The sequence below is a fragment of the Colossoma macropomum genome, unplaced genomic scaffold, assembly GCF_904425465.1.
Source record: "Colossoma macropomum unplaced genomic scaffold, Colossoma_macropomum, whole genome shotgun sequence".
Classification (NCBI taxonomy): Eukaryota; Metazoa; Chordata; class Actinopteri; order Characiformes; family Serrasalmidae; genus Colossoma; species Colossoma macropomum.
The window spans coordinates 33,425,035-33,450,676 of NW_023494799.1; the positions used below are offsets into that span (position 1 = coordinate 33,425,035).

The 25,642-nt window shown below is 37.0% G+C and overlaps 2 protein-coding genes across 3 annotated transcripts; one reads left to right on the plus strand and one right to left on the minus strand.

Annotated features, from left to right (window-relative positions):
- Nucleotides 1-1,402: 1,402 nt before the first annotated feature.
- On the minus strand, nucleotides 1,403-12,788 carry LOC118819202 (26S proteasome non-ATPase regulatory subunit 13-like). The gene is made up of 13 exons (XM_036586892.1): nucleotides 12,568-12,788; nucleotides 11,392-11,470; nucleotides 11,250-11,284; nucleotides 11,079-11,134; nucleotides 10,554-10,597; nucleotides 10,384-10,470; nucleotides 7,323-7,494; nucleotides 7,064-7,143; nucleotides 6,833-6,958; nucleotides 5,065-5,127; nucleotides 4,881-4,961; nucleotides 4,579-4,695; nucleotides 1,403-3,369 (listed from the first exon to the last, which is right to left on the minus strand). The coding sequence occupies exons 1-13, from the start codon at nucleotides 12,666-12,668 to the stop codon at nucleotides 3,274-3,276; spliced, it is 1,137 nt and encodes a 378-aa protein (XP_036442785.1). The 5' UTR covers nucleotides 12,669-12,788; the 3' UTR covers nucleotides 1,403-3,273.
- A 441-nt stretch (nucleotides 12,789-13,229) lies between these two features.
- sirt3 (sirtuin 3) lies at nucleotides 13,230-18,365 on the plus strand. 2 transcript variants are annotated; one of them, XM_036587121.1, is made up of 8 exons: nucleotides 13,230-13,270; nucleotides 13,735-13,810; nucleotides 13,886-14,062; nucleotides 14,300-14,532; nucleotides 15,614-15,714; nucleotides 15,856-16,017; nucleotides 17,187-17,399; nucleotides 17,829-18,365. In XM_036587121.1, exons 1-8 carry the CDS (start codon nucleotides 13,258-13,260, stop codon nucleotides 17,850-17,852), a joined length of 999 nt encoding a protein of 332 aa, XP_036443014.1. In that variant the 5' UTR covers nucleotides 13,230-13,257; the 3' UTR covers nucleotides 17,853-18,365. The 2 variants fall into 2 exon arrangements, with proteins under 2 accessions (XP_036443014.1, XP_036443013.1); XM_036587120.1 differs by having other exon boundaries at nucleotides 13,232-13,494.
- Nucleotides 18,366-25,642: the final 7,277 nt, after the last annotated feature.

Sequence of the window (25,642 nt, forward strand, 5' to 3'; positions counted from 1 at the left end):
AAGGTCCCTCAGTTGAACTATGCATGTTTTTTTTTCTTCAATACTGTTAATGGAATATATTTTTATGTGTATGATTTACAAAACTGGAAGCAAACTGGATTCTCGTATGTAACTGTATGGTGTGTGTATGTATATATATATATATATATATATATATATCTCGCTGTTGTCGGGAACAAAACATTGTATCTCCAAAATGGTAACTTTTCAAGAGAGGGAAAAAAGCTACTTTACTTTTAATGTAAGTCAATGGAACCAGACTTTTTTCCAAGTAATGCTGTTTCTTTTGGTCCATTCATTATGAAATTTACACACAATTTAAAGGGTATCAAATTATGTCAAAATGATAATAATGGAAATACAAGGTTTTCTTCCGACAGCAGTGATATATAAATATATATATATATATATATATATATATATATATATATATATATATATATATATATCCCGTCAATGTCTTTGTGGAGAGGCATGAACACCAGCCGGTTCTCACCCCTCCCCTTGCAACCTTCCTTGCTCGCTAGCAGCTCAACACAGAGTCACAACATTTCACACACAGAGAGCCAACAGTGTTAACAGTGTTTACAGTGATAACAGACTTACAGGGACAATATTTTGAGTATATTGGTTAAAAATATCCATGTTGATTTCCACTTCACCAGTGAATGGCCACTAAGGGGCTGCAGAAAGAGGTTAATGCTGCCTATCTCAGATGTGTCAGAAATATAGCCCTGCGTTTAATATTTAAGTAGGTAAATGTGGATCTATAGCTTTTTTGTAACACATTTTGTTATAGATAATTCTCAGTGTATTATAACAAATCATATAAGTACCGCCAGTCTAGGAAGGCAGTTAAGCTCATTTTCTCCAAATTGAGGTTTGACAGACAGACTACATTAACAATCATTGCTATACATTCTCTCAATGCATTCAGTACAGATCACTCTGTAGCAAATGAGTGGCTTTCTACTAAGCCAATTCAATGATTTTATAACTTTTTTCTAACTTATTCTTTTCATCTGCTATACATAACTATAGTAACTAGAGCTATGTTGCTAACTGCTAGCTAGAATTAGACTGCACAAGCCAGGTAAAAAAGGAATACAAATCAGAAAAGAGGAATCTATTAAAACATCATTTCATTACTTGCAACATGGACACATAAGTCATTTTACAGTTAAAATTAGTTAGTGTAACAGTTCACTTAGCAGCCCTGTGACACACATTCACAGTTGGAGCTCTTACCTTCATTTTCAAATCACCACACAAACATCTGTGCAGTGCATCAGTGTAGAGATGATACGGCAAAAGTATATAACCAGATGAATATATATATATATATATATATATATATATATATATATATATATATATATTTATATTTACAATGCACATTACCAATATCTCATTTTTTAACATTTTGTTCCCTAAACCAAACCAACTGGCAAGTATCGATTCACCCGGCCCCTTCCTTTAAAAGACAGATTGGGAGGACACTGGGAGGACAATGTTGTGACCATATGTTAATACCTACTTTGGCCAACTAACACCCTTTAGTCAATTCTTGACCAACAACTTTAAATCCTATCTCTATAATTCAAACAGCGGTTTAAACAGTAACATACAGTGCTGTGCAAAAGTCAGAAACCACCTTTCCATTTATTTAATTTCCAATCAAATTGGCTGTTAAGTAGAGGTTATTCATTTTTCACTGTCAGGAAAAAAATATAAAATATATTTCACAGAAAATTACACAGCAACCTCAACAACAAACTATACATTTCTCAATATTTACCAGCCTTTGCTTTTATTACAGCTTCCATTCTTTTCAGGAGACAGTCAGTTTTTCTGAAAGTCTCCTGAAAAGAATGCAGGGATATTTTTCCACACCTCCAAAGTTCAGTCTTAGAAGTTGGTTCTGTTTTCTGCTTCTTATGATATGATTACAAATCTGGACTCGTCAATCCATAAAACCTCCACATCTCAGACGTCCAGTTTCATGTTTAAGTGTAAATTCTATTTTCTTTTCTCAGTGAGGGCTTCTTGACAGCTACACATCCTTTCAGACCCAGAGCGCTGAGTTGTCTTCTCACAGTGGAAGGATGGACAGAAACACCTGTGAACAACTGAAGCAACAGTGGAGCTTCTCTCAAAGATGAAAGCTGTAAGTCTTGCATCATCAGGAGTCTCATTTTTTCTATATGGTTTTATCATTTTTTGACCTATTATGTTTTTCCTTTGACTTTCTGCTTCCTTTTGCAAGTGGATTATCTTGTATCTAATCTCAGAAATGTCTCATTTATCTGTTGGATTCACAAGAGAAAGAAATCAGAAGGAATGTTAGGTGTATTTGAGTATTTACTTGTGTGAATGTTAGTGTCTGTTTGAGGGGGAACATAAAATCAGTGCCTCCTTTGGGAACAGCTTTTGTTGGTTGGGTTTAAGATTGGAAGGATGGAGGAGTTAAAGTGCACAAAAAGGAGTTAGGTGCACAGAATTAAAGAGAGGTCAAATTAGATAGATTTGATATCATAAAATGAAAAATGAATAACTTCGTACCTATTGGCTGTTTTGACCGCCAATTAAAGAAATGAAAGGGTGGTCTTTGACTTTTGCACAGTACTGTAATAGTAGGCAGTCATTTAACATATCTAAAAGTCCTTATATACTCTAAAAAGTTTTTTAGGGGGTCTAAAGTAAAGACAATGAACCATGAGTTCTATTTAGAACCATTTATTACACTTACATTTATTACTTCTCCATGCAAGGAACCATTTAAGCATGAAATGCTTCTATATAGAACTCATGGTTCTAAATAGAACCATTGCCTTTTCTAAAGAACCCTTGATGAAGCGTCTTTCTTAAGTGTGTTTGATACATGTTGCCCAAGACCACTTCCACATACAGACGACTTTAATTTCATGCTAGTGAAATATACGTGGAATATATTCACGGGAGAGGACGCCTTTTGAGACACACAGCGAACGCCTGCATTGTAAGTCAAATGATGTTCAAGCAATTGAACAGATTTGGAATTACATTTTTATAGAAACCACAAAACAAACACAAAAATCAAATAGCAAAGAAAGCCAGTGGAACAAGATACTCTCGCATAAATAACTGGCATTAATACAAAACATAGGAATTCCGTACTGAAAATGTAAACAGTAAACAAATCAAATATCAAGTATCGAATGTCAAGCGCTCAAATGAGATGGAAAAAAAGGGAATGTGCAGTGGTGTCAAGAGTTGTGGTGATCAGAAGCTGCTCTAAGTGAGGATGTCATGGGCTTCCTGCTCCACTAACACTGCCGTGTTCTTCACATCCTTACACCACAATTCAAGTCGCTCGTTCATGCCCTTAATCTAAGACAAAGAACAAAACAAAAGAAAATTGTTAAATAAATAAATCTCTGAAAGCACAACTTACAGATTAGTAAGAGTGTAAATATGCAGCATAATGTATCAGTCTGACTGTGGTGATTTAAATGCACTGAATTTGGAATGTTAATTTTACAATATTACAATATTATAATAATATGTATAGGCATTTTTTTTTGACCAAAGCAAAACGTTTCTCATTCCATGAGATGACTCTTTTTTTCCCCCAAATGGACAAGCTATTTTTATTCGTTTATATTTTTGTTAAGTCAAGTAAAAAAAAAATGTTTTTTCTTTTTATCCAATTTTACCTCCAGTTTACTCATTGCAAACTCCCCCCACTAGCTATGTCACCCCCATTACACAATGCTACCAAGCTGGGAGGGTGAGGGTTAGTATGCACTTCCTCTGAGACACGTGATGTAGTACTATCAATTACTGACTATTTCTATCTACCGACTGTCAATCTAGTTAAACGATTTAAATTGTCTGAAATCATGGTGTCCACACCTTAAAGATGCACAAAAGGAATTACATTTGTCTCGTGAACCGTTCTCTACTGACTAGGTTTGTTTTCATTTGTAATGTTACGCAATGTCCTGATCTGATAAAGCCGTGCCGCAGCCTTCCACATGTGGAATGGCTTCTCTCACTTTTACATCGTGGTTACTTTGGACAAAAGGACAACGAATAGCTACAGCAACAGTAGCTTTTAGGCTACTTCACATGGTTAAGTTTAAGCTGTTTTATTATATTAACAAGAAGCAATCTAAAGGCTATAAGCACCTAATTTATTACAACTGCAACAAAAACTACCAAATTCGAGTAAGAACAATCACACCATAAAGAGAACTATGTTAGCTTTTGAGTAAGAACAAAGTGTCTGAGTAGATAGCATGTTTATTTTCTCTGTTTCATGTTTAAGCAAGTATCGCAGGTAGTGTGGTGTTACAACATAGTCAGCCATGCTGAAACAGGTTGCTGGAGAAAGGCAGGGAGCAGCCTGCAGTCTGTATTTACGGCTCCTTTTTCTGTACATTCTGTGTATCTTCAAATAATAAGCTGAACAGTATGAAAATTACCAAATCTTGGTGAAATTTGAGATTTTGTGATGCACTCCTAAAGGAATATAATCAAGCTGAATATTAAGCTCAGAGATTTACGTGCCTACAGATTCTAATTGAAATGCTGTACCTGGTGTAAATCCAGTACTCTTGGTTGAACCCATGTCATCTGAACTGTCTGGTCCACTTCATCAATACTGCCTTTTATCAAACCGACGGAGAGGGCCTTCATCACAAGCAGCTCCACCTGAACATGCAGTTGAAAAGGTACACATAAAAAATTCTGTCAGACTGCTGAAGATATCATAGAACAGAATATGCTTCCAATTAAAACTTTTTAAACGAACAAAATCCATGAATAGAAAAGCAGATGCTCAGTTAATGTCATGTGGGTCACATTTCTCTTTTAGTTCATGCATGCTTTTTGATCACCTCATTCACTGGGATTTGGGCACTCTGTGCTATTTCTTGGAATGTCAGTTGTCTGTTATTGGTGGGGCGTGTAAAAGTCATCTAGCAGGAAGAAAAAAAATCACATTAGGAAAGGTACTATTGTGCATACAAGTCTGTTAAAACAGAGAAACATACAAAAAGGACTTAAGAAAAAAAAAATCACCTCCATCACACAGAGAAGTTGTATCTTCTGCATCAGTTTGGGCTCATGAGCTGCAAGATCTGGCTGTAATGCACATAAAAAGGCTTATCCATTACTTTTTAAAACAGCACTATATAAGATTCTTTTTTTAAACCTAAAGAAGCAGCATTACTGAGTCGGGAGGAAAAAAAGGCTAAAATATGGTAAAGCCTGAATTAATAATTTAAAATTCAGAGGCATTTGGTGAGGTTTCGCTGGAATTTTTCAGACCACGCCATACGTCTTTACGTATTAACGTCACACGCACAGAATCAAAAGAAGGTCCAGCTCGATGCAAAGTCAACATTATACTGATGAAGATATTAGAACTATTGTACATAATTCACTTCCATCCTTGGAAAACACCTCCTTCACCAAGCTTTGACTGAGCTCTCTTTGAATACTCTTTCTATGCACTCATAAAAAAAAAGTCACTGATGAGGGTGTCATTACACATTTTCACCAGCAAGGTCTCCAAATCCCCAAATCTTACATAATGCAGCTTTAAGAAAATGCACATGAATGTACATAGGACTGCACAAGATATCTCAATTGTTATATTGCAATATTGGCCTTTGCAGTACCAGTGTTTCCCACGCTTAGGTTATACTTTGTCAGTGCACCAGGTATATGGACACTCACCAAGGTATATTTCGACCATTTAAAAAAATTATTTGCTTTAAATTGGGCCGCTACACGAATGAGGCTCCTGCCAGGGGTCTTGAGGCTAGCTTAAGGCCTAACTAAAATATGGTCAGAAGAAGTGGTTCTATCTTAGAGAAGTGTATTTTTCTAAGTTTAGCATTCAATGTTTGAGTAAAAGACATTATTCAGGTCTACAGCATGTCTTCGTTTTTGATGTGTGTTTAAGCCCCTTTGCTAGCAATTATGGTTTCATAAAACACTTCAGTCCATTGTTATTTTAATGTCAGAGTGCATAAAAACTTGCACTACAACCTACCAGAGCAAAAAGAAACAGATCGGCTCAGAAACAGATCTAACTGGGCATCTTTTACAGCAGATGCCAGATAAAACCCGAGGCAGGCAGCAACCTCTTATATGCATTACTGTGACAGTATATAGTTTTATAGATAAAAAAGAATACTCATGCTAAAAGCAGACATAAAGACATAAATTGAGCCTGAAAATAGTCCGTAAGCCTTACTGTTTTTTTTTTTTTATTTAACTGGCAGAACTACATGTCTTTACACTGTGTGTATTTGTAATAGTTTAGGGCTATCATTGTAAAAAAAAAAAGTTAAGCATTTATTTTTGTTTTATTAGTCCCTCCCCCAACTCCCTGACTCCTCGCTTCAGCACCAAAGTATATTTCAAAGCTCAGAGAAATGATGAATACTGAAATCAGAAACAGCTGCCATATGCAAACAAGCCATCTAACCAATTACGATGTTTTCACTCTGTGCAGTGAGCCTCTCGACAAATCATAGTTCCAGAGTGTTTCTGTGGGTGCTTTGAAGATATTCATGTAATGCAAGGAAGGTCAATTACTTTGGTCAACATAATGCAGATCAATTTTTGCAGGCTATCTATTATCTATTATAGGTCAGTTCCTCTAATGTCACTTTCCTGGTTGTTTTTAATATGCTGCAAAGAGTACTGCAATCACAGTATGGAGGAATATGGTCAAAAAATGTGTCCAAATTGTGCACCGCTAACGTACACCACAAAATACAATGTCATTTTGCCAATTTGTCAAAGTTTTACAGTTTGGAAGACAGTGCGGTCATACCTGCTGTCCCCAGGCTGATTTCAAAGCCTGGAACTTGACGACATTGCCACTGTTGAAGGCGTACAGCGTATCTATAAGCCACTGCTTGTCTGTATTTCTCAAAGACTCCAAAACCGGGTGCATTAGCTGACAAAGAAACAGGTTTACATCATACACCGATATAACAAAAGGCAGTGATAATGATCGTCCTCTGTGGAATAGAGGCATGGTGAGAGAGCCCAAGAGACTTACGAGTTCACCAAAATTGTAAACTCCCTCTCCCAGCAGTCCTGCGAGGCCCAGTGTAAAAGCTCTCTCCTGTTTTTCTGTTTCTAACAATGGAAAAAAACAAGATAAACTACTTGATGGAGACAAGTACAGCACAAAAGTACTGCAGCTTAGGAGTGAGATTGGAATGAGATGGATTTTATATGTATTTTATTGCCAAAGAAAGATAAAAAGTAGTTCGTTAAATGTGCACTAAATACAGTAAAACAACTACATTACATACCAGACAAGTCCTTCACATCCACACAGCCGAGATAGCGCAGGGCATCCTTGTAGTACAACGCATGGTTTCCCACAAAACGATAGTACTTGCTAGATAGATCATAGAAGCGACCGTGGACTGATGTTACACCCGGCAAATTATTCAGCATCTCTTCCACCTCCTCTATCAATTTCTGTAAACCATGAACACAACTCTAAATCATTAACTGTAGGACAAGTGTCAAGTGTAATCATCTCGTTCCCACGCCTTACTAAGTCGTGGCCACGCATTATTTTTATTTATACAGGATGTCACCAGCGGGGCTCCGTACATAAGTGAGAAGTTGCAGGGATATATTTTCCCAGCAACAGGATGTGCATTAAAAGGGCTCATATTTTACATTTTTCCATTTTTTTTTCCTGATATTCGCTTATAACATTTGGGTACTACTAAAAAAGTCATAATTCATTTTTACCTGACTATTTTCTAAGCTCTCTTTATCCCTTACAATTAAACAGGCTGTTTTTGTTACTGTGCCTTTAAGGCTGATACATGTAAATGAGCTCTGTTCTGATTGGCTGCTCTACATTGTGCCTCTTTCAAAAAATATTAGGTTGAAACTCTGTATAACCTAAGCATTAATGGGTGGGGCTAAACCAGTGCAGGTTGAATAGGCAGATACATGTAAATGCAGATACATACAGTGTTTATATATATAAAAATTAAATCCTTCATTTTTCTATTTTACATTTATTTTGCATTTTTACGCTCTCACCACTACAGTGTGTGTTCCTTGTTACTGATATTTATCATTTTTTATTTATTTAAAAAAAAAAATGATATAACCGTTGAATTTCTATCATTTTAATAGTTTCCCCATAAAACAAAACAGGAACAAGGCAGAAGTTGATCAGAAATGTGTTCAAAGTTTGAACTGATGCAAAATACTGGTTTTATTCATCCATGTAAAAAAATTTCCTTGTTATTTCATTCAAAGTATTTATTTGAGTTTTGTAAAACATTATATTAAGTAATTCCAAACAATTCTTTACAAGGAACTATATTTTGTAAATTATAGAGGCTATATTTTAATAATTACCTTGAAAATTCCCCCAGATTATGAATTAAATAATAACAGTTTCATAATATTGTCTTACAGATTTTCTTTTAGTAATCTGAGGAAAAATATTATTGTTTTATTATTATTTGCACATATACATTTACACATTTTTCTTCAAATCTGCATTGTGGCAACAAGAATTGTTTCACTTATACAGACACAAAAGTGGTCCTACCTACCCTGTGTGAACCGTGAGGTGTTATGATGAAAATCTATCAACAGGGTAGTTACCAGTCAGTTAGAAGAGCCTGATGACACTGCATTCAGTAATTAGCGTAGTGCTGTGACAGGCTAATTTGCAGAGTAAACAGGTGAGTGAACGTGTGCAGGGTCCCGTCAGCAGAGCTCTGCTGTGTTTGTTTACTTTTTACTGGTGAATACCTTCATTTGTTACAGTCTAGGTTCCATCTGTGGAATCTGTTTGTGCTAAAGCTAAGCCATCCTATTCTCTTTCTCCTTGTTCAGTGTGTCTGGTGAGCTTTCTAATCATTAGACTCGTGTAGCGAGGGCCCAAATCAGGGGTCAGCAACACGCAGCTCCAGAGTACATGCGCCTCTTTTACTGCCCCTTGTGGGTCCAGAGCAGAATTCGATTTTTAGCTAAAAATAAAATAATCCTCCTTTGCAGTAAAATAAAGCTCTGCTGATCGTTCAACACAGTTTTAACAATAAATGGTCTTAAACACTGCAGTTAATGTAGAACTGCTAATTCACCTTCTGATGGTCACACAACAACGCAGACTACAATCTTGCCTTGCTGGAGATGCGAGAAAAGAGGCTATAGCTAAGCTAAAGCTTAAAGCAGAGCTTATAGAAAGTCTGCATTTAATTTATATGATATTATTTTATAATACATTATATTTTTAGCCTGTATTACGACATTAGCACATATTGAGACATCTTTGCAGCCAATATAATAAAATGTTACACCAATAAAATGGACACAAAATGTTGTGGCTCCCAAGGTGGATTTTTTTTGTTAAAACAGGACAAAATGGCTCTTCTTAACATTTGGGCTGGCCTAAATGAATAATGTCTATGGCCTGTGAACTTTTTTCTTACTGTTGTGCACTCAAAAAAAAGTGGTAAATTTCAATTATTTGATACAAATACAAGATTTCCTCATGGATAAAAAAATGCAATACACCAATTTGTCTTTCAGCTTACTTTTGTCAAGAATTCTGTTGATGTAATATTTTATTTATTGATTTGTAAAACAGTAAAGAGTTATGTGCACAGAAAAAAAAAAAAACGAATCACTTTTTTACGTCATTTTATAGCACTATTTTATTTCGTTTTTTCTAGCAGCATGTCACTCCAATAAAATCTCTGACTCTAACCTGGCCACCCCATTCTAAAAGTTACAGTCCTGCTACAGTCCTGGTTATTCTGCACTGGAGAGGGTGAAGTAGCTGAAATCCTTGCAATATTTGGCCAAGAAATGTTCATTTTTAAATGTTGTTTTTTTTTTTCAGCTGATGCATTTTTGGCAAAATGACAAGCCACAATGCATCTTTGCTCATAAAGGTCTAGACCTTTCCTGGATGCTCCTTTCATAGCCAAGTATGATGGCATCACCTGTTTGAAATGTTGTTTTTGCACATTTCACAATGTTCTGAGTCGTACATCACCCTGTTTCAACTTTTTTCGAAACTTTGCAGGCATCAATTTCAGAATAAACATATATTTGCCAAAAAAAAAAAAAACACACACATTAAGCTGATAAAAGTAGCACTTTTACCTACTGTCTGAACTCTCTGGAATTCGGTTTGTAAATAATAAAACACTTAAATGTCTGTTACATGTTTCAAATACTTCAAATGTTTATGTTTAAGCAGAGTTGGCCTAAGCAGCTGTAAAACCCTGTGTGGAAACTCTCAATTACTACTATTAACAACAATCCTAATACAATCAATAACACTTGTGGGACAGCCCTACAAAATATTACATACATATATAATACCTTTGTTGCAGTGAGCTCACTGATCTCTAATTTCAGACTCCCAATAGTTGTTTTGCACAGGATGACGGCCTCTTCACTGCTCTTCACCTGTTCACACAATATTATATATGAACCATAATTGCACTGAGAATCCTTCAGCTCTGTAAGATATTTATTAGTCAGTCGCTCACCTTTTCTTTAGTCTTCTCAAGGAAGGTGATGGCATCATTCGGGTCTGCCAGAAGATGAAGTTTTTGAGGAGTCAAAAATGATAAACCATGTAACGTTATGTGGCTTTAACCTATTTCAGTTTCAGGACTGTGACTGACTGGAGGACAATCTCAAAGTATGACATAATAACAGAATTTGGTTCTTTTGTAGCTCAAGCAACAATTTTATGTACCATATTATAACACCATATGTTTTATTCATGTTATATGTAATTGTGTGTCTTGGTCAGCTCATTTGTCCGTTCTGTTCCTCTCCAGGGTTAAAAAGGGCACATTTCCAGAAATGCTTACTACGAATCAGCACTGATCCTGTAAATGTAAACTGAATAAAGTGAAGCAAAAAAAATGTAACAGCACTGAACCGCATTCCAATTAGTCAGCGAGTCTGTGATTCTGTAGAACAAAACGATACCTAAAACTAGAAGCATAGCTCTGAAATTTGGGGTTTAAATTAGTCTGGTCCTGCTCTATTCACCTCATGCTTACCTGTCATCTGTCTGACAACGAAAAGAACAATCTCCACCAGGGAAAGGGGGTTTATCCTGGAAAGACCGGCAAATGTGAATTATGACCAGTGAGCAAACCAGCAGACAAAACAAGTAAAAACCTTATTTTTAAGGTGTTATTTTTGTCTGAAGTAAGAAATGTTCAGCCTACCTGTGCTCAAAATCACATATAAAGTTTTCATAAAGCTGGAAAGGAAAAAAACACAAGTCAGGCATGAATTTGAGTTGATTAACATACACACAATTCATATGGTACGTGGTGAGCTATGGTATATAGAAATATAAAAAACTACCTGTATAAGGCTATCATCGGTTTCGAAGTAGGGGTCTTTAACAAACTCTGACAACTTCAGAGTCAACTGATGCCACAACCTGAGAATTACAAAAAAAACAAAACAGTACAATCAAAATATATATGCTGTACATATAATAGACATGAAATTCATTTTTCAACCAACTGTTAAACTAAACAGTGTCTATAAAACTGATCTACATCAATGCATAAAACATCCATATACACCAATCTGCCTTAATATTAAAACCTCCTCCTTGTTTCTACGCTCATTGTCCATTTTATCAGCTCCACTTACTATATAGGTGAACTTTGTAGTTCTACAATTACAGACTGTAGTCCATCTGTTTCTCTGTATAAATTTGCTACCCCCTTTCACCCTGTTCTTCAATGGAAAGGACCCCACAGGACCACCACAGAGCAGGTATTATATGCATGGTGCATCATTCTCAGCATTGCGGTGGCACTGATGTGGTGGTGGTGTGTTAGTGTGTGTTGCGCTGGCAGGGGTGGATCAGACTTTAATCACTGTGTCTTCTCACCGTCCACTCTATTAGACACTCCTATCTTGTTGGTCCACCTTGTAGATGTAGAGACAGTAGCTCATCTGTTGCTGCACAGTTTGTGTTGGTCATCCTCTAGTCCTTCAAAAGTGGTCTCAGGACGCTGCCCACAGGACGCTCTTGGCTAGATATTTTTATTTGGTGGACTATTCTCAATCCAGCAGTGACACTGAGGTGTTTAAAAACTCCAGCAGCACTGCTGTGATCTCTGATCCACTCATACCAGCGCAACACACACCAACCACATCAGTGACAGTGCTGAGAATAATCCACCACCCAAGTAATACCTGCTCTGTGGTGGTCCTCTGGGGGTACTGACCATTAAAGAACAGGGTGAAAGGGGGCTAACAAAGTATGCAGAGAAACAGATGGACTACAGTCTGTAATTGTAGAACTACAAAATGCACCCATAAGGTAAGTGGAGCTGATAAAATAGACAATGAGTGTAGAAACAAGGAGGTGTTTTTAATATTATGACTGGTGTATAAGGCAACATTAAAATAATCCATGAGTAAACGTCCGTTGGTAAAACTAGAGTAGCTCATCAGACAAGACAAACTTATCTGTAAGTAACTTGGCTCCTGTTAGCCAACTAGCAGCATGACACAACTCACTTTTTGTTGTACAGCTCTTCAAGATCATGCCACTGAGCCGCCATGGCGGGAGTAGCGCTTTTGCTCTGCTGAAGAGACAGATATCCAGGCACATCTTTCATCCTGAACGTGTCCTGCGTTAATCACTACAGCAAGCTGGAACTGATGGATGGACAAACCTGACCACTTCTTCTCCCTAACAGTGAATCTGCAGTTCAACTCCAGTAACTTCCTGCACTGTGCCTGGACCTTAAATTCTAGAATAAAAGTCACTTGACTCTGACTCTGACGGAAAGACGAAGCAAGAAATATCGATTTTTTTTTTTTATTTTAGTTTACTTGAAAATGTACCACATAGAAAATATATAATGTATAAACATGGTTTGTAATTAAAAAAAATAAGCATTCATATTTCAGTTTATGGTGAAAAATGTGTTGGCATTAAATCAACCCAAACCCAAAGTATTCTAAATATGGCGCATTCATTTTTTAATTGTATTTTATTTTTTCTAATATACTTCAAAACGGAACATTTATTTAATTATATCGTTATTTGAAATTCATAAGATTATGGAACATTGAAATATAACATATGTAAATATATAAGTGTCTGAAACCTGTGCGTCATTTGCGTGGACTGTTTTGATGGTCACATATCATACATTACGGTATTACATCCGTGCACGTCAATGAGTGAACTTCAACCCTGAGATGGAAGCGCGTGGTATTTTGTTATTATTTACAGTAACTACTGAAATTTGGAAAATGTATTTGTAACACGAACTGTGAGTTTTCTGTACTCTGAATGTATTAAAATCATATCAGTTAGCTAACATTCGCCGGTTCAGTCAAACAGCATGACGTCCCTGCTTATTTTACCGAGACGTTTTATGTTTGCTACGGTAAACATGAAAAGTAATAGAAGATTAACTCTATTCCAGGGAAAAGGTAACTTGGCTCTTTACGTATTTTCCAGTTTTACGTTTCTAAACCCTTTTTAGTGGGTCCTAAACCAGGTCTGCATCAGGACTAGGACAGCTTTTGGCAGATAGTCTTCAGCCTGGCTCATAAGAAACCATGTAACTCTTCGCAGTGCCCATTTCTAATTGTATGTGCATAATGAATTCCTCCATATGTTCCTCTTGTTACCCCTGGGAGATGGTCTAAGGCTAACTGAACACTTTGCAGGTCTGTCAAGGACATATTATGCCAGTCTGAAGGTCTCTGCTCTTCACCAGAAGCTGTGGCTACTTTCACTCTGTCAGTAAGTATAGGTTTCTGATTTGCTATTTGGTACCACATCTTGCAGATTTCCTTAACAGCTGTGGCTCCCATATAGGAGAACCTTTCACAAATGCTGTGGAGACAGAGGGCTTTTCGGTGGAGGCCGAGGCAGTGCCCAGAAGCAGCAGACTTTAGAGGACATTGCGAAAAGCATCAGAGAACGAGAGTACAAAAGAATAGTTGTGATGGCTGGAGCAGGAATCAGTACACCGAGTGGAATTCCAGATTTCAGGTCAGAAATGCTTTCAGAATGAACACACACACATCATCTAAACCGCTTATCCTTCTGGGTCGCGGTGGGGTGCTGGAGCCTATTCCAGCTGTCACTGGGCGGAAGGCAGGATACACCCTGGACAGGTCGCCAGTCCATCTCAGGGCAGACAGACAGACCAGAATGAACACATTTTGGTTTTTTTGTTGCCTTTGCATTTCAGTATCACCTACCTGTAGTCTCTCTCGTCTCTGACAGGTCGCCTGGAAGTGGTCTTTATGACAACCTCCAACAGTATGACCTACCATATGCTGAGGCCATATTTGAAATTAATTATTTCCACCACAACCCTAAGCCTTTCTTTGCCTTGGCGAAGGAATTGTACCCTGGGAATTACCAGCCGAATCTGACACATTACTTCATCCGGCTACTTCATGACAAGGGGCAGCTACTCCGGATGTATACTCAAAACATTGATGGACTGGAGCGAAGTGAGTCTGTAGTCCAGACATTGAAAAATCTGGCTTTTTAACCCAGTTTAATCCAGGTCTTAGATTTTATACTGTTGTATGCAGATGTCTGAGCACACCTGGCGAAATGACATGTTTTGATGATTTTCTAAGTGAAAATAGGTTACCACATCCTTTACAGGAAACACACTTAAATATGCAAATTTTCTGCAAACTTAATTGCACAGTTTCTGTTTATTTAACTTATTGGAAAAATAAAACATAACATATTGAAGGGAAATTCCACCAGTCTATCAGAATTTCTGAATAATTCACTCCTTGAGATGTAAACAGAGTCATTCAGAGTGACAGTACCTACAGATGTCTTCTGAGTTTTTATATGTAATGCTGATGATGGTAAAATAGTGGTATATCTGTGAAAAATAACTTTCCTTTAGGGACTTTTTTGAATAACAACACCTTGCATGTACCCCTCTGCCATGAATGGCCTACAGTAAATGGGTTAAAATACATTTTAAGCCAAAACTTTAGCAGAAAACTATCATAAAACACTGTCAGGCACTGGGCAGCATATATCTAACCACTTCAAGTAATAACTTTCTCTGAGGGAGCTTTTAGGGACATTAAACTTTTCAGACGTCTGGTTCCTATCACCACTGTGAACAGTTCTGACTCAGCAAGTTTCTCTAGAACAGAGTATTTCTCAACAAACCACTCTGAATGACTTTGTTTACATCTCAACCATTTCATTATGTAGAATTTTTTGAGAAATTGGTGGAGTTCCCCTTCAAATGTGCCATAACCTTTGAATAGGCCACATTTTATGTTTTATTTTTTGTCCAATATGTTAAATTCATCAAGTAAACAGTAATACAATGTACAGATGTGTGTTGTCTGTCATGGATGTTTACTTATTTTCACTTAGAAAATCAACAATACACATATAAATTTATGGCCACCTAGTGTCATATTTACCAGCAATTACAAAATCCAGATCTCTCTCAAATCTTCAAATCCTTTTATGGAACCTGTGCAAATTGGTACATAGTATATTTAGCACTTGTTTGTGTCTTTTAATCGCACTTGTATTTTACAATTCAAGTGGCAGGTATTCCACCTAAGATGCTGGTGGAGGCACACGGAACCTTCGCCACAGCCACCTGCACAGTTTGCCGCAAGGACTACAAGGGAGAAGAGCTGCGTGTAAGTGTCTGTGCACCTCAGAAAAGTGTGATCATATGATTAAAAAAAGTTAGCAAGAGCTGAATATGCGTATTTCGTGCTGAATCATGTTCTTTGAGGAGATCGAAGGCCTACTGCTTCATTTTTTTCATTCTTTCCTAGAATGATATAATGGCAGGAACGGTGCCTAATTGCCCTCACTGTAAAGGAGTAATTAAGCCTGACATTGTGTTCTTCGGCGAAGAGCTGCCTCAGCACTTTTTCCTATACCTCACAGACTTCCCAATGGCAGACTTGCTAATTGTAATGGGAACATCTTTAGAGGTAAGAGAAGCCTGTGCTATCACATGAAGCATACTACACATTATATACATCAAGTAATTCTGACTGAACATAAACTTATCTTTTGCCACTCGTGCAAACTTATTAGCTTAACATGAGTGTGTTTAAGTAATAGTTCAGCAAAAAAATCAAAGTCATAGTTTTACCCCAAAACATATTAGTTGATCAGCCAAGACATGCTTGGTGTGTGAAGTTCACTTCTTTAATTTTGAACTGAATCCATTATAGCTAACAAGTAATGCTTATTATCGTGAAAACAGTCACATAAAAACATTTTAAAGTGTGAAGTGGCTTGTACTTTTTACCAACATTTTTACAGATAATCTCACATGAGCCACATAAGCAACATTGTTAATTATTGCCAGGTTTTTGTGGATTTTTAGCACAATTTTCCACAGTAAAAATCTGTATTCATCATTTTAAAGTCAAATTAACTCATTTAAAGATATTTTCTGTAATAACGTAGCAAATTACATTCTTTAAAATTTTACATGAGATATCATGTGCACATACAGTACAAAATATAGTAAATTAATATGTTGATACTGTTTGTACATTATCAATTTATCAATTATAGGTCTGGTAAAATTTAGTTTTTTAATTTAAATTTTAATTTATTTTTCATATGTCCATTTACAGTAAACTACTAGCTGCTGAGTTGCATTACTTTTACACTGGTTTTGTACAAATGCAGGGGAATACAGGATAATTTACATCACAGTAATTTTGTGGTCCAGGTGATTGTGAAGTCAGTTGCATTACTGTATAAATAATGCAACTAGTAGCCATAATTTACTGTAATTTTACAATGAAGTCTCTTTGAGATTAAAAAATAAGGCTTGAGGCAAATGTGATGATTTAGCCATATAGTTTGCTCAGTGCTATTGCTTGTCACCAACATTAGCCTCATAGCTCCAGTGCAAACTTAAAGAAGCAAATTTCAGACATCAAACATGAATGACTCCATTTGTGGTTACTTCTGTCAATCGATCGCTTTAACTTTTTCTAGTTTATGAGACTCTATGTCATCATCTTCTCAAGGCTAAAAGGCAAATTAAATTACCCAGAAATGTTATTAGTGATTATCACCCACAGATGTCACTCTCGAGTCAATTCTTATTTGCTGGAATTTTCGGTCTCATTGTCTGCAGGTGGAGCCCTTTGCCAGCTTGGCTGGAGCAGTGAGAGGTTCTGTGCCCCGCCTCCTAATAAATCGTGATCTGGTGGGGCCCTTTGCCTGGGGGTCTCCACGGAACAATGACGTGGCAGAATTGGGTGATGTGGTCAGTGGGGTGAAGAAACTGGCAGAGGCCCTGGGTTGGATGCCTGAACTGGAAGCTCTTATAGCTGCTCAAGGACAGCAGGTTAGTGAAGTCATATTAGTAGTATCAGTTTATTTTTTTGTACTCCTTTTTTTTTTAATCTACTGTGAACTCCTGAGACTTATCATTCACATGTTATGTAGTGAGGAACTTTAGTGTGTCCCACATATGGACCCTTAAGTTAAGACATTACCCGTTTCCAGACTATAAGCACAATTTGACAGGTCTTTACAACACATTGCATTTGTTAAGGTGACATTAATGAGCATTAAACAACCAAAAGTACTGAGATGGGATTAAAAAACATAAATTTACTGCTTAATATTCTAGCCCTCAGTGTTCTGTAGGATGAGGGTGGATCCTTGTGATGGCCTAGAGGCTGCAAAACATCTTTGTTCTCACAGTCACAAAAGAGTGAAAATCAGAGGATCACATCAGAGAGCATGCAGTGTTTTTCCATTTCTTCCACAGGCTTCAAAGGAGAGAGAGGAATGACTGGTCAGACATGAGAGATGAGCTTGGTTTCAAACTTCCTCCGAGTCATTTGGTCATCTCCTGTGTGATGTGTTGACTCAGTCAAGGCAGAACTCAGACACAGCACTCATGGCTGTGTAACGGGCAGGGTGTAGCTGGAGGACTGCATTACACTATGAGGCCTGTGGTGACCGCAGCGCTCCGAGGCTCAGCTCACTGCATTAGTCTTCCTTTTGTTGCTGTAGTGGTTGTGTTCTAGGTTTCCTGAAGGTTATTAGGGAATACTTAATGCATAATCAGCCAATTACATTGTATCCCTCAGGACTTTGGCTGTAGGGCCTTTTGTAGGGCCTTTTAAGGTTTTCCAGTATTGTAGTAAGCAAATATTCTCTGAAAGCTCTCTTATGTATTGAATATGTCTTGGTCTCATAGTATGAGACATTCCAACATACATTTTCAAAGAATACAATGTTAAAAATATGTACTGTTATTTAAATTAAAGTCATTAAAGTAATTTGCTTGTTTTATTTTGAATTTTATGTTGTCCCTGTGTGTTTTCTTTTGTCCCACACTGTGTTTGCAGCCCTGTTTAAATTTGCCTCCTAACCAAACTGAAATAGTGACGTACGTCACATACGTTCACATATGAGTTTATTTACAAAGCATTCTTTAATTTAATAGAAGATGCACCCACATCAAGTTATTTTCAACACCAAACAAGGTCTCAGCATGTGTGGAAAAGTGTTCCAGGTAGTTCCTAGGGGTGTACCAGTTCACAACATTCATAATTTGGTTCAATACCAAATTTGGTGGTGTCTCGATTCAGTTCATATTTTGATACAGCAAATGTTAGGGGTGCCTTAGGTTAATGTGTCAGTGTTCACGTTTTCAGTTTATTGGAGCATTCAACGTAACAAAAGTACAATATTTTACAATAATGACACAAACTATAATGTTAGGCCCAAGCTAATATATGACTATGAGTAGTGTGTTTTTCTGCCCTGCTCTCAATTTTAGGGTAAAGAGGAAGATATTGAAGGACTTCATTATAGGCTTTTATTGTTTCATTTTTATTATATTTAACATGCAAATACAATTAGTATAAAACTGAGTAAATTATTTGCTCCAGTCTGTTGAATGTATTGTTCTATAACTTGTTCTGTGAACTGAATCAAAAGGCATGTTTATAATATGTTGAATTGTTACACTCCTAGTGGCTAATAAAGCTGCTGAAGAGAAGGCCACATCATGCTGAAGATGGGCACCTTGAAGAATCTAAAAACAGTTTTATTAAGATTACAAAATTTAATGAACACCTGTTTGATCACTGTATAATCCCACGTCTTATTTCTTCTTAAATGTAGAAAATAGTTATAAAATAGAAAAATGCTCCATAACTAGACTGTCTAACTGTCTCCAAACCTCTGACTGGTAGTGTACATTTCTGTGACAGGTTGCACAAACACTGCTGCACATAATTTGGTGTATAATTATTATTACTTATTATTAATATTATTATACATAATTATATATATTATATATATTATTAGAGCTAAAATGAACCAGGCCATACAAAGACCAGACATAATACTTTTCAAAGCATTTCAATTACAAATCTATTTTTAAAATTCTGCACATGGACAAAAAAGGTGCTCTGCTGGTGGAATATCTCGTACGCCCTTCGTACTGCTGTCCCTTTCACATAATAGCAATTCACAACTGAGCCAGAAACAACAAACTATTCAAACAAGATGTTCTTTCTAAGTAATTGAACACTTGTTTTAAGGTCAATTCAATATTAAAGGAATGGAATGTTGTCATTATCGTGTCGTTTCTTGTTCTTTGTTTCCATGTCATGTTCTGTGCCCATATTTAGGTTGGACTAAGAAAAGAAGCTTGACAATTGCGAAACGTCCAGTGCTGGCCTAAAAAACCAAAATAAACATAACATGAGCTACTTCTGTCACTAGATGGAGCTAAGCAATGTAACCAAGTGACATGATGAGACAAATGGTGGGCAACAGCGATGCATTAATCACTTCTCCCCCTTAATATGCCATTGTTTCTTGTGTTTAGAGTGCACATTTTATTTTGGAGCACTCATATACAGTATTGTGCAAAAGGCAAAGATGGGTGGTTTCATTTATTTAACTTGCAAAACAGCCATTAAGCACAAGTTATTCCTTTTTCTGAGAAGATTAGATATAAGATGATTCCCCTTGCAAGGAAGAGGAAATTCAAAAATGATATAGAGAAAATGGGACTCGTAACAACAATGCAAGACCGGGTAGACACCAAAACTGTCCCCGTCTGATAAACAGCACTTAAAGCTTTCATCTTTAAGAGACAGTAGAAAATCAAGCTCTACTTTTTTTTCAAATACTGTTTTTATAGCTTATGTCTGTATTTATTGTTATTGTCACTGTTGTCTGCTGCTCTCCTGTGCTAAACACCACCATATGCTGGAGTGACTATTTTGTTCCTCACTTATCTGTAGTGAGAAGAATAAGCAAGTTCGACTTTCATATCTACAAAAAAATTCACAGGTGTTTCTGAAAGGATGTGTGGCTGTCATAAAAGACCTCACTGAGAAAGTGCAACCGACTCCTAAGACTGAACTTTGGACGTGTGGAAAAAAATCCCTGCAGACTTCTTTGAAAAACTGAAAGCAAGTCTCCCTAAAATAGATATGAGCATCGACATTATAATTATTTTTTTATATATATATAATTTAGATATTTTGAGGCTTCTGTGAAATTTTCTGTTAAAGACATGTTTTCCACTTTTATTCTGATGCTAAAATTGAATAACTTACATTCTTAATTCCTGTTTTGACTGGAAATGAAATAATTGAAGGGTGGCTTCTGACTTTTGCACAGTACTGCACACTCTTAAAAAAGACGGTTCTTCAAGGGTCCCTTAGTAAAGAAAAAGGTTCTATGTAGAACCATGAACACTCAAAGGACCTCTGCATGCTTAAGGGGTTCCTCAGATTGATGGAGAATGTGTTGTATGCACTTTTTGAAGGGTTCTATATAGCACCAAAAAGTGTTCTTCTACTCTTACGATATCAAGTACTCTTTTCAAAAAGATGGTTCTTCAAGGGTTCTTTAGTATAGAAAATTATTCTAAATAGAACTATTAACACACAAAGAACCCTTTGCATGATTAAATGGTTCTTCAGATTGACGAAGAACATGTTGTGAATGGTCTAATATATAGAACCCTTTGATGAGGGTTCTACATAGTGCCCAGAAGGGTTAGTCTGTTTTAGCAAGCTTATTATCATAACAATAGAAGAACCCTTTTTGGTGCCATTTAGAATTCTTCTCAAAAAGGTTCTATATAGAACCATCTACAACACATTCTCCATCAATCTGAAGAACGCTTTCACATTGCAAACAACCCTTTTAATCATGCAAAGGGTTCTTTGAGTGTTCATGGTTCTGTATAGAACCATTTACCTTACTAAAGAACCCCCTAAAGAACCATCTTTTTAAAGAGTGCATACAATAGAAGAACGCTTTTCAAAAAGGTTCTATATAAAACCATATACAAAACGTTCTCTATCAATCTGCAGAACATTTTATGAAGCAAAGAACCCTTTAATCACACAAAGGGTTCTTTGAGTGTTCATGGTTCTGTATAGGACCAATTTCCTTACTAAAGAACCCTTGAAGAACCATCTTTTTAAAGAGTGCATATAATAGAAGACCACTTTTTGGTGCTATATAGAACCATCTACAACACATTCTCCATCAATCTGAAGAACATTTTATGATGCAAAGAACCCTTTAATCATGCAAAGGGTTCTTTGAGTATTCATGGCTCTGTATAGGACCAATTTCCTTACTAAAGAACCCTTGAAGAACCATCTTTTTAAAGAGTGCATATAATAGAAGAACGCATTTTGGTGCCATATAGAACACTTTTCAAAAAGGTTCTATATAAAACCATACACATTCTCCACATTCTCATGAAGAACGCTTGAAGAACCATCTTTTTTTAAAGTGTATGAACCCCCCCCCCTCCCCCCCGATAAATCTAACACCTTTAAGCGCTGCTGAATTACTGTTCTTGTCCTTCCTCCCAAAATAACACACTTCAGCAGACAAAGAGGAACATCTACGAGACGGAGCAGCACAGTTGCTGCTATCTTGACACGGCCAGATTCAGGGAAAACGGCCTAAGATGTCAGGAGCGCTGCGGCTGTCAGCTTCCAGAAAAGCTCCATTCAGTGATTTGTGCAGTGTGAAGAAAAAGCGCTTCTCGCAGGTCAAATTGCTCTGAGGAGAAATCCAACAGCTTGTTATTCTGTGAGATGTCAGCAGAGAGTGAAGAGGATCTGGCAACTGACTGTCTGCGGTGCCTTTTCCACAATATCCAAGAAATCATTGCTGTTCTCCACAGGCACAAGGTGTCTACTTCACTTTGCGTCACTTCTTCTAGCCTCACAATTTCAACGGGCAACAGATGCACACTTCGGTGTTAACAGCATACATTAACCTTTCACATCTTCAGGAGTTACAGGATATCCTACGTGACAAGCTGTTATGAACATTAATCAACACCACATGACCCAAATCAGTAATTATTCCGAGCTGATACTGTCTTAACCTTTAAGTAGTGCCTAATTTTGGTGTTGTAGGTGGCAACAGGGGCTCAGGGAGTGAGAACTCTTGATCTATCTGCAAATAATTCATCTGTAGAGTTCTAAAAAAATGACAGGTTTTAATGAGCGACAACTCGCTTTCTTCTCACCTCTGCTGAATCTCTTTGAAGCTTAGAGATTCTGCCTCTCATAAGGAATGGAGCGCACGCGCATATAACACAGATTTAATGTAAGTATGTAGCACTGTGTAAAAGTACCATGCTTCATTTATTTCCAGTCAAAACAGCCACTGAGTATAAATTATTCATTTTCAGCATCAGGAAAATTACAGAGAAGCCTCAACAACTAAACATTTTTCAGTGTTTAGTGCATCTGGCTTTTGTGATCATTACAGCTTCCATTCTTTTTCAGATACTTGCCTTCAGTTTTTTTAAAGAAATCGACAGGGATATTTTTCCCACATCTCAAATTTCAGTCTTAGAAATTGGTTGCATTTTCCTCTTCTCACAATCCAAACTCATTAAATGATCTTGAGGTCTGGACTCTGGGGTGGTCAGTCCATTATTCTGAGCAGCTTCTTTCTTTGATTCGCAAATGTTTTGTATTTCTTTTCTCAGTAATGGCTTCTTGACAGCTACACATCCTTTCAGACTCATAGTGCTGAGTCGTCTTCTCACAGTGGAAGGACAGAAATGAACAGAAACACCTGTGGATGTTTTCAGACCTGAAGCAGCTTGATTTTCTCCTCTCTCTCAAAGACAAAAGCTTCAGGTACTGTTTATCTGATGGGGACAGTTTTGGTGAGTCTACCAGGACTTGCAGGTGGTTGTGTCCCATTATTTCTGTTACTTTTAATACATTTTTGAACTCTTTCCCTCTTCCTATTGCAAGTGAATTGCCTTATGTCTAATTTCCTCAGACGTAGCCCCGGAAAAGTGAATAACTTGTACTTAATAGTCATTTCAACTGAGGATTCAATTATTATTTTTTAAATGAGGGGTGGTCTCCTACCATAGCAACCACAGTGGGACATAGCATACCTTCTAGCAATTATAGATGATAGGAGGAAGAAGAAGAATGAAACAGTTCACTTTCAGTATGGTCATCTTTGATTCATTATCTGCCCAAATCAAGCAAACTATTTGCATGAATTTAAATAGCCATTTATCTACATAAGCAATGCTAACAGTCCCACAGTGAGACAGGTCTTGGGGTCACTGAAGGTCGACTCTTCTAAAAGTTAGATTACACTAACTTTGGGTCACCATTTTGTTGTTGTACAATCACTTAGTGCATCTTTAAATTTGTTTTTACAGTAGTAATAAGTAGTAGTAAGTATAATATGCTGAAATAGCAAGCAAATGCCTCCACGTTTGGAGACATCTGAGTGACTGCATGGTTTAAAGGGACACTCTAACCAGAGCCAAACATGTAACCATCACTTCATCTGTTGTACACATGAACATTCGCCACATGCATAAGTGCCGAAAAAGTCTCTAGAATGATTTTTTTCTAATTTAAAGACTAGGAAAACCCCCTTCTGATGATGTTTCTTGAAGGTAGAAGGAAAACTACAACTGCTTTGGGGTGGATTTTGATTGATGGGCCGTTTGATTATTATTCCCATGGCTGCCTGGCCATTAGGTGTGTATATGAGCCTCTATGTCATTAGCTAGACTAGCAGTCAGCTTTTCTTTATTGCCATTTTGATTTTCAGTGTTTGTATGCTGTATTTGTGTAATACATGCTGGGTATTGTAGTTAGAAAATACTGATGGCTGAAACCAAAAAATCTGAGTTCTGTCAAACCAATGAGGCTGAGGGATGCAATGCTACAATACACAATATTACATATATGGCACGACAATCGACATATTAAACTCTAGTTTTAGGCCAGAATGGCCCTTTACATGTTTGATTTAAATGCCAGTTATGGTTTTGTTCACCATTTAGCAAAACATCATCTCTAAGAATACAATATTGTAGTGATAACTGATTTAAATTTTTCTAAATTTTGGCATAAGTCAATGGTTGATTTGTAAATCAACTCGTTCAGTGTGGTTTGATGTGAAATAGTTCATTGTTGAGGAACTGACTGAGATTTCTTTACAGTGGTGGTGACAGGAACCAGGGGACATGATGTCTTTACTGCAAATATAGCCACTTTATTTACTATCCAAAACCACCAGCGGACCTACACATCTTCTGAGATTTATATGTAATGTTGATGATGGTAATATGGTGGTAAATCTGAAAAAGGAAAGTTTTCTTTGGGGACTATTTCGCCTTATAACACCCTGTGTGTTATAAGGCCCTGAATGGATTCTAAAAATACATTCAAAAAGCTTAAAAAGTTCAAAAGACCAAAAGCTTATCACAAAACCAGCGTAAAACAATGTCTCAGACACCAGGTAAAGTAACCATAACACGTAACAATTTCCTGTGAGGGAGCGTTTAGAGGCATTAAAACTCTTCAGACGTCTGGTTCCCATCACCATGAACAATTCTGCTTCAATAAATATTTCTAGAATGGAGCACTTCACATCAAACTACTCTGAATGAATAATTAAATGTTAACCATTCAATTATGAAGAAATGTAATTCCCCTTTAAAGTGTTGCATAATCTCTGGAAATAAGGCAACTCATGAACACGTGTAATGGTATGATTTAACGAGTCAGTTTAACATGAAATTTATCATCTCTTTTTTGTTTGGGTCTCTTAAGGTCAGTGCTATCCCCTCGCTTTGCACAGGACCGCGAAACAAGGCTCAAGGTCACATCTTCTCCACGACTCCCCCCAGAAATGCCTCGGATCAGCAGACTGGCAGGGGTTCACTTGATCATGCAGACATTTTATCTATTATTCAGCATGAAAAGAAAAAGTGGGGCTTCTGCCCAGGTGCCCATTCCTTTACTGACACTCGCACAGCGCACAGATGAGAATATGGTGTGCCATCTAATGTATTCCACAGGGAATCTATCAAGACTTAAAATCTGGTAAAATCCTTTGGGGCTTTGAGGGGACTTAATTAGACAGTTTCTGATGTTTTGGTGTCTCCATAATGTATGTTTAGCCTTCTTCTGTGCTACAAGAGCCCCAATTTCAAAGCTCATTAAGGTAGAGAGCCTTGTAATTTCATTGCCTTGCTGATTAAAGAGAGCTGCAGTCTCAGCCAATCAGGAGCACACAGATATTCCT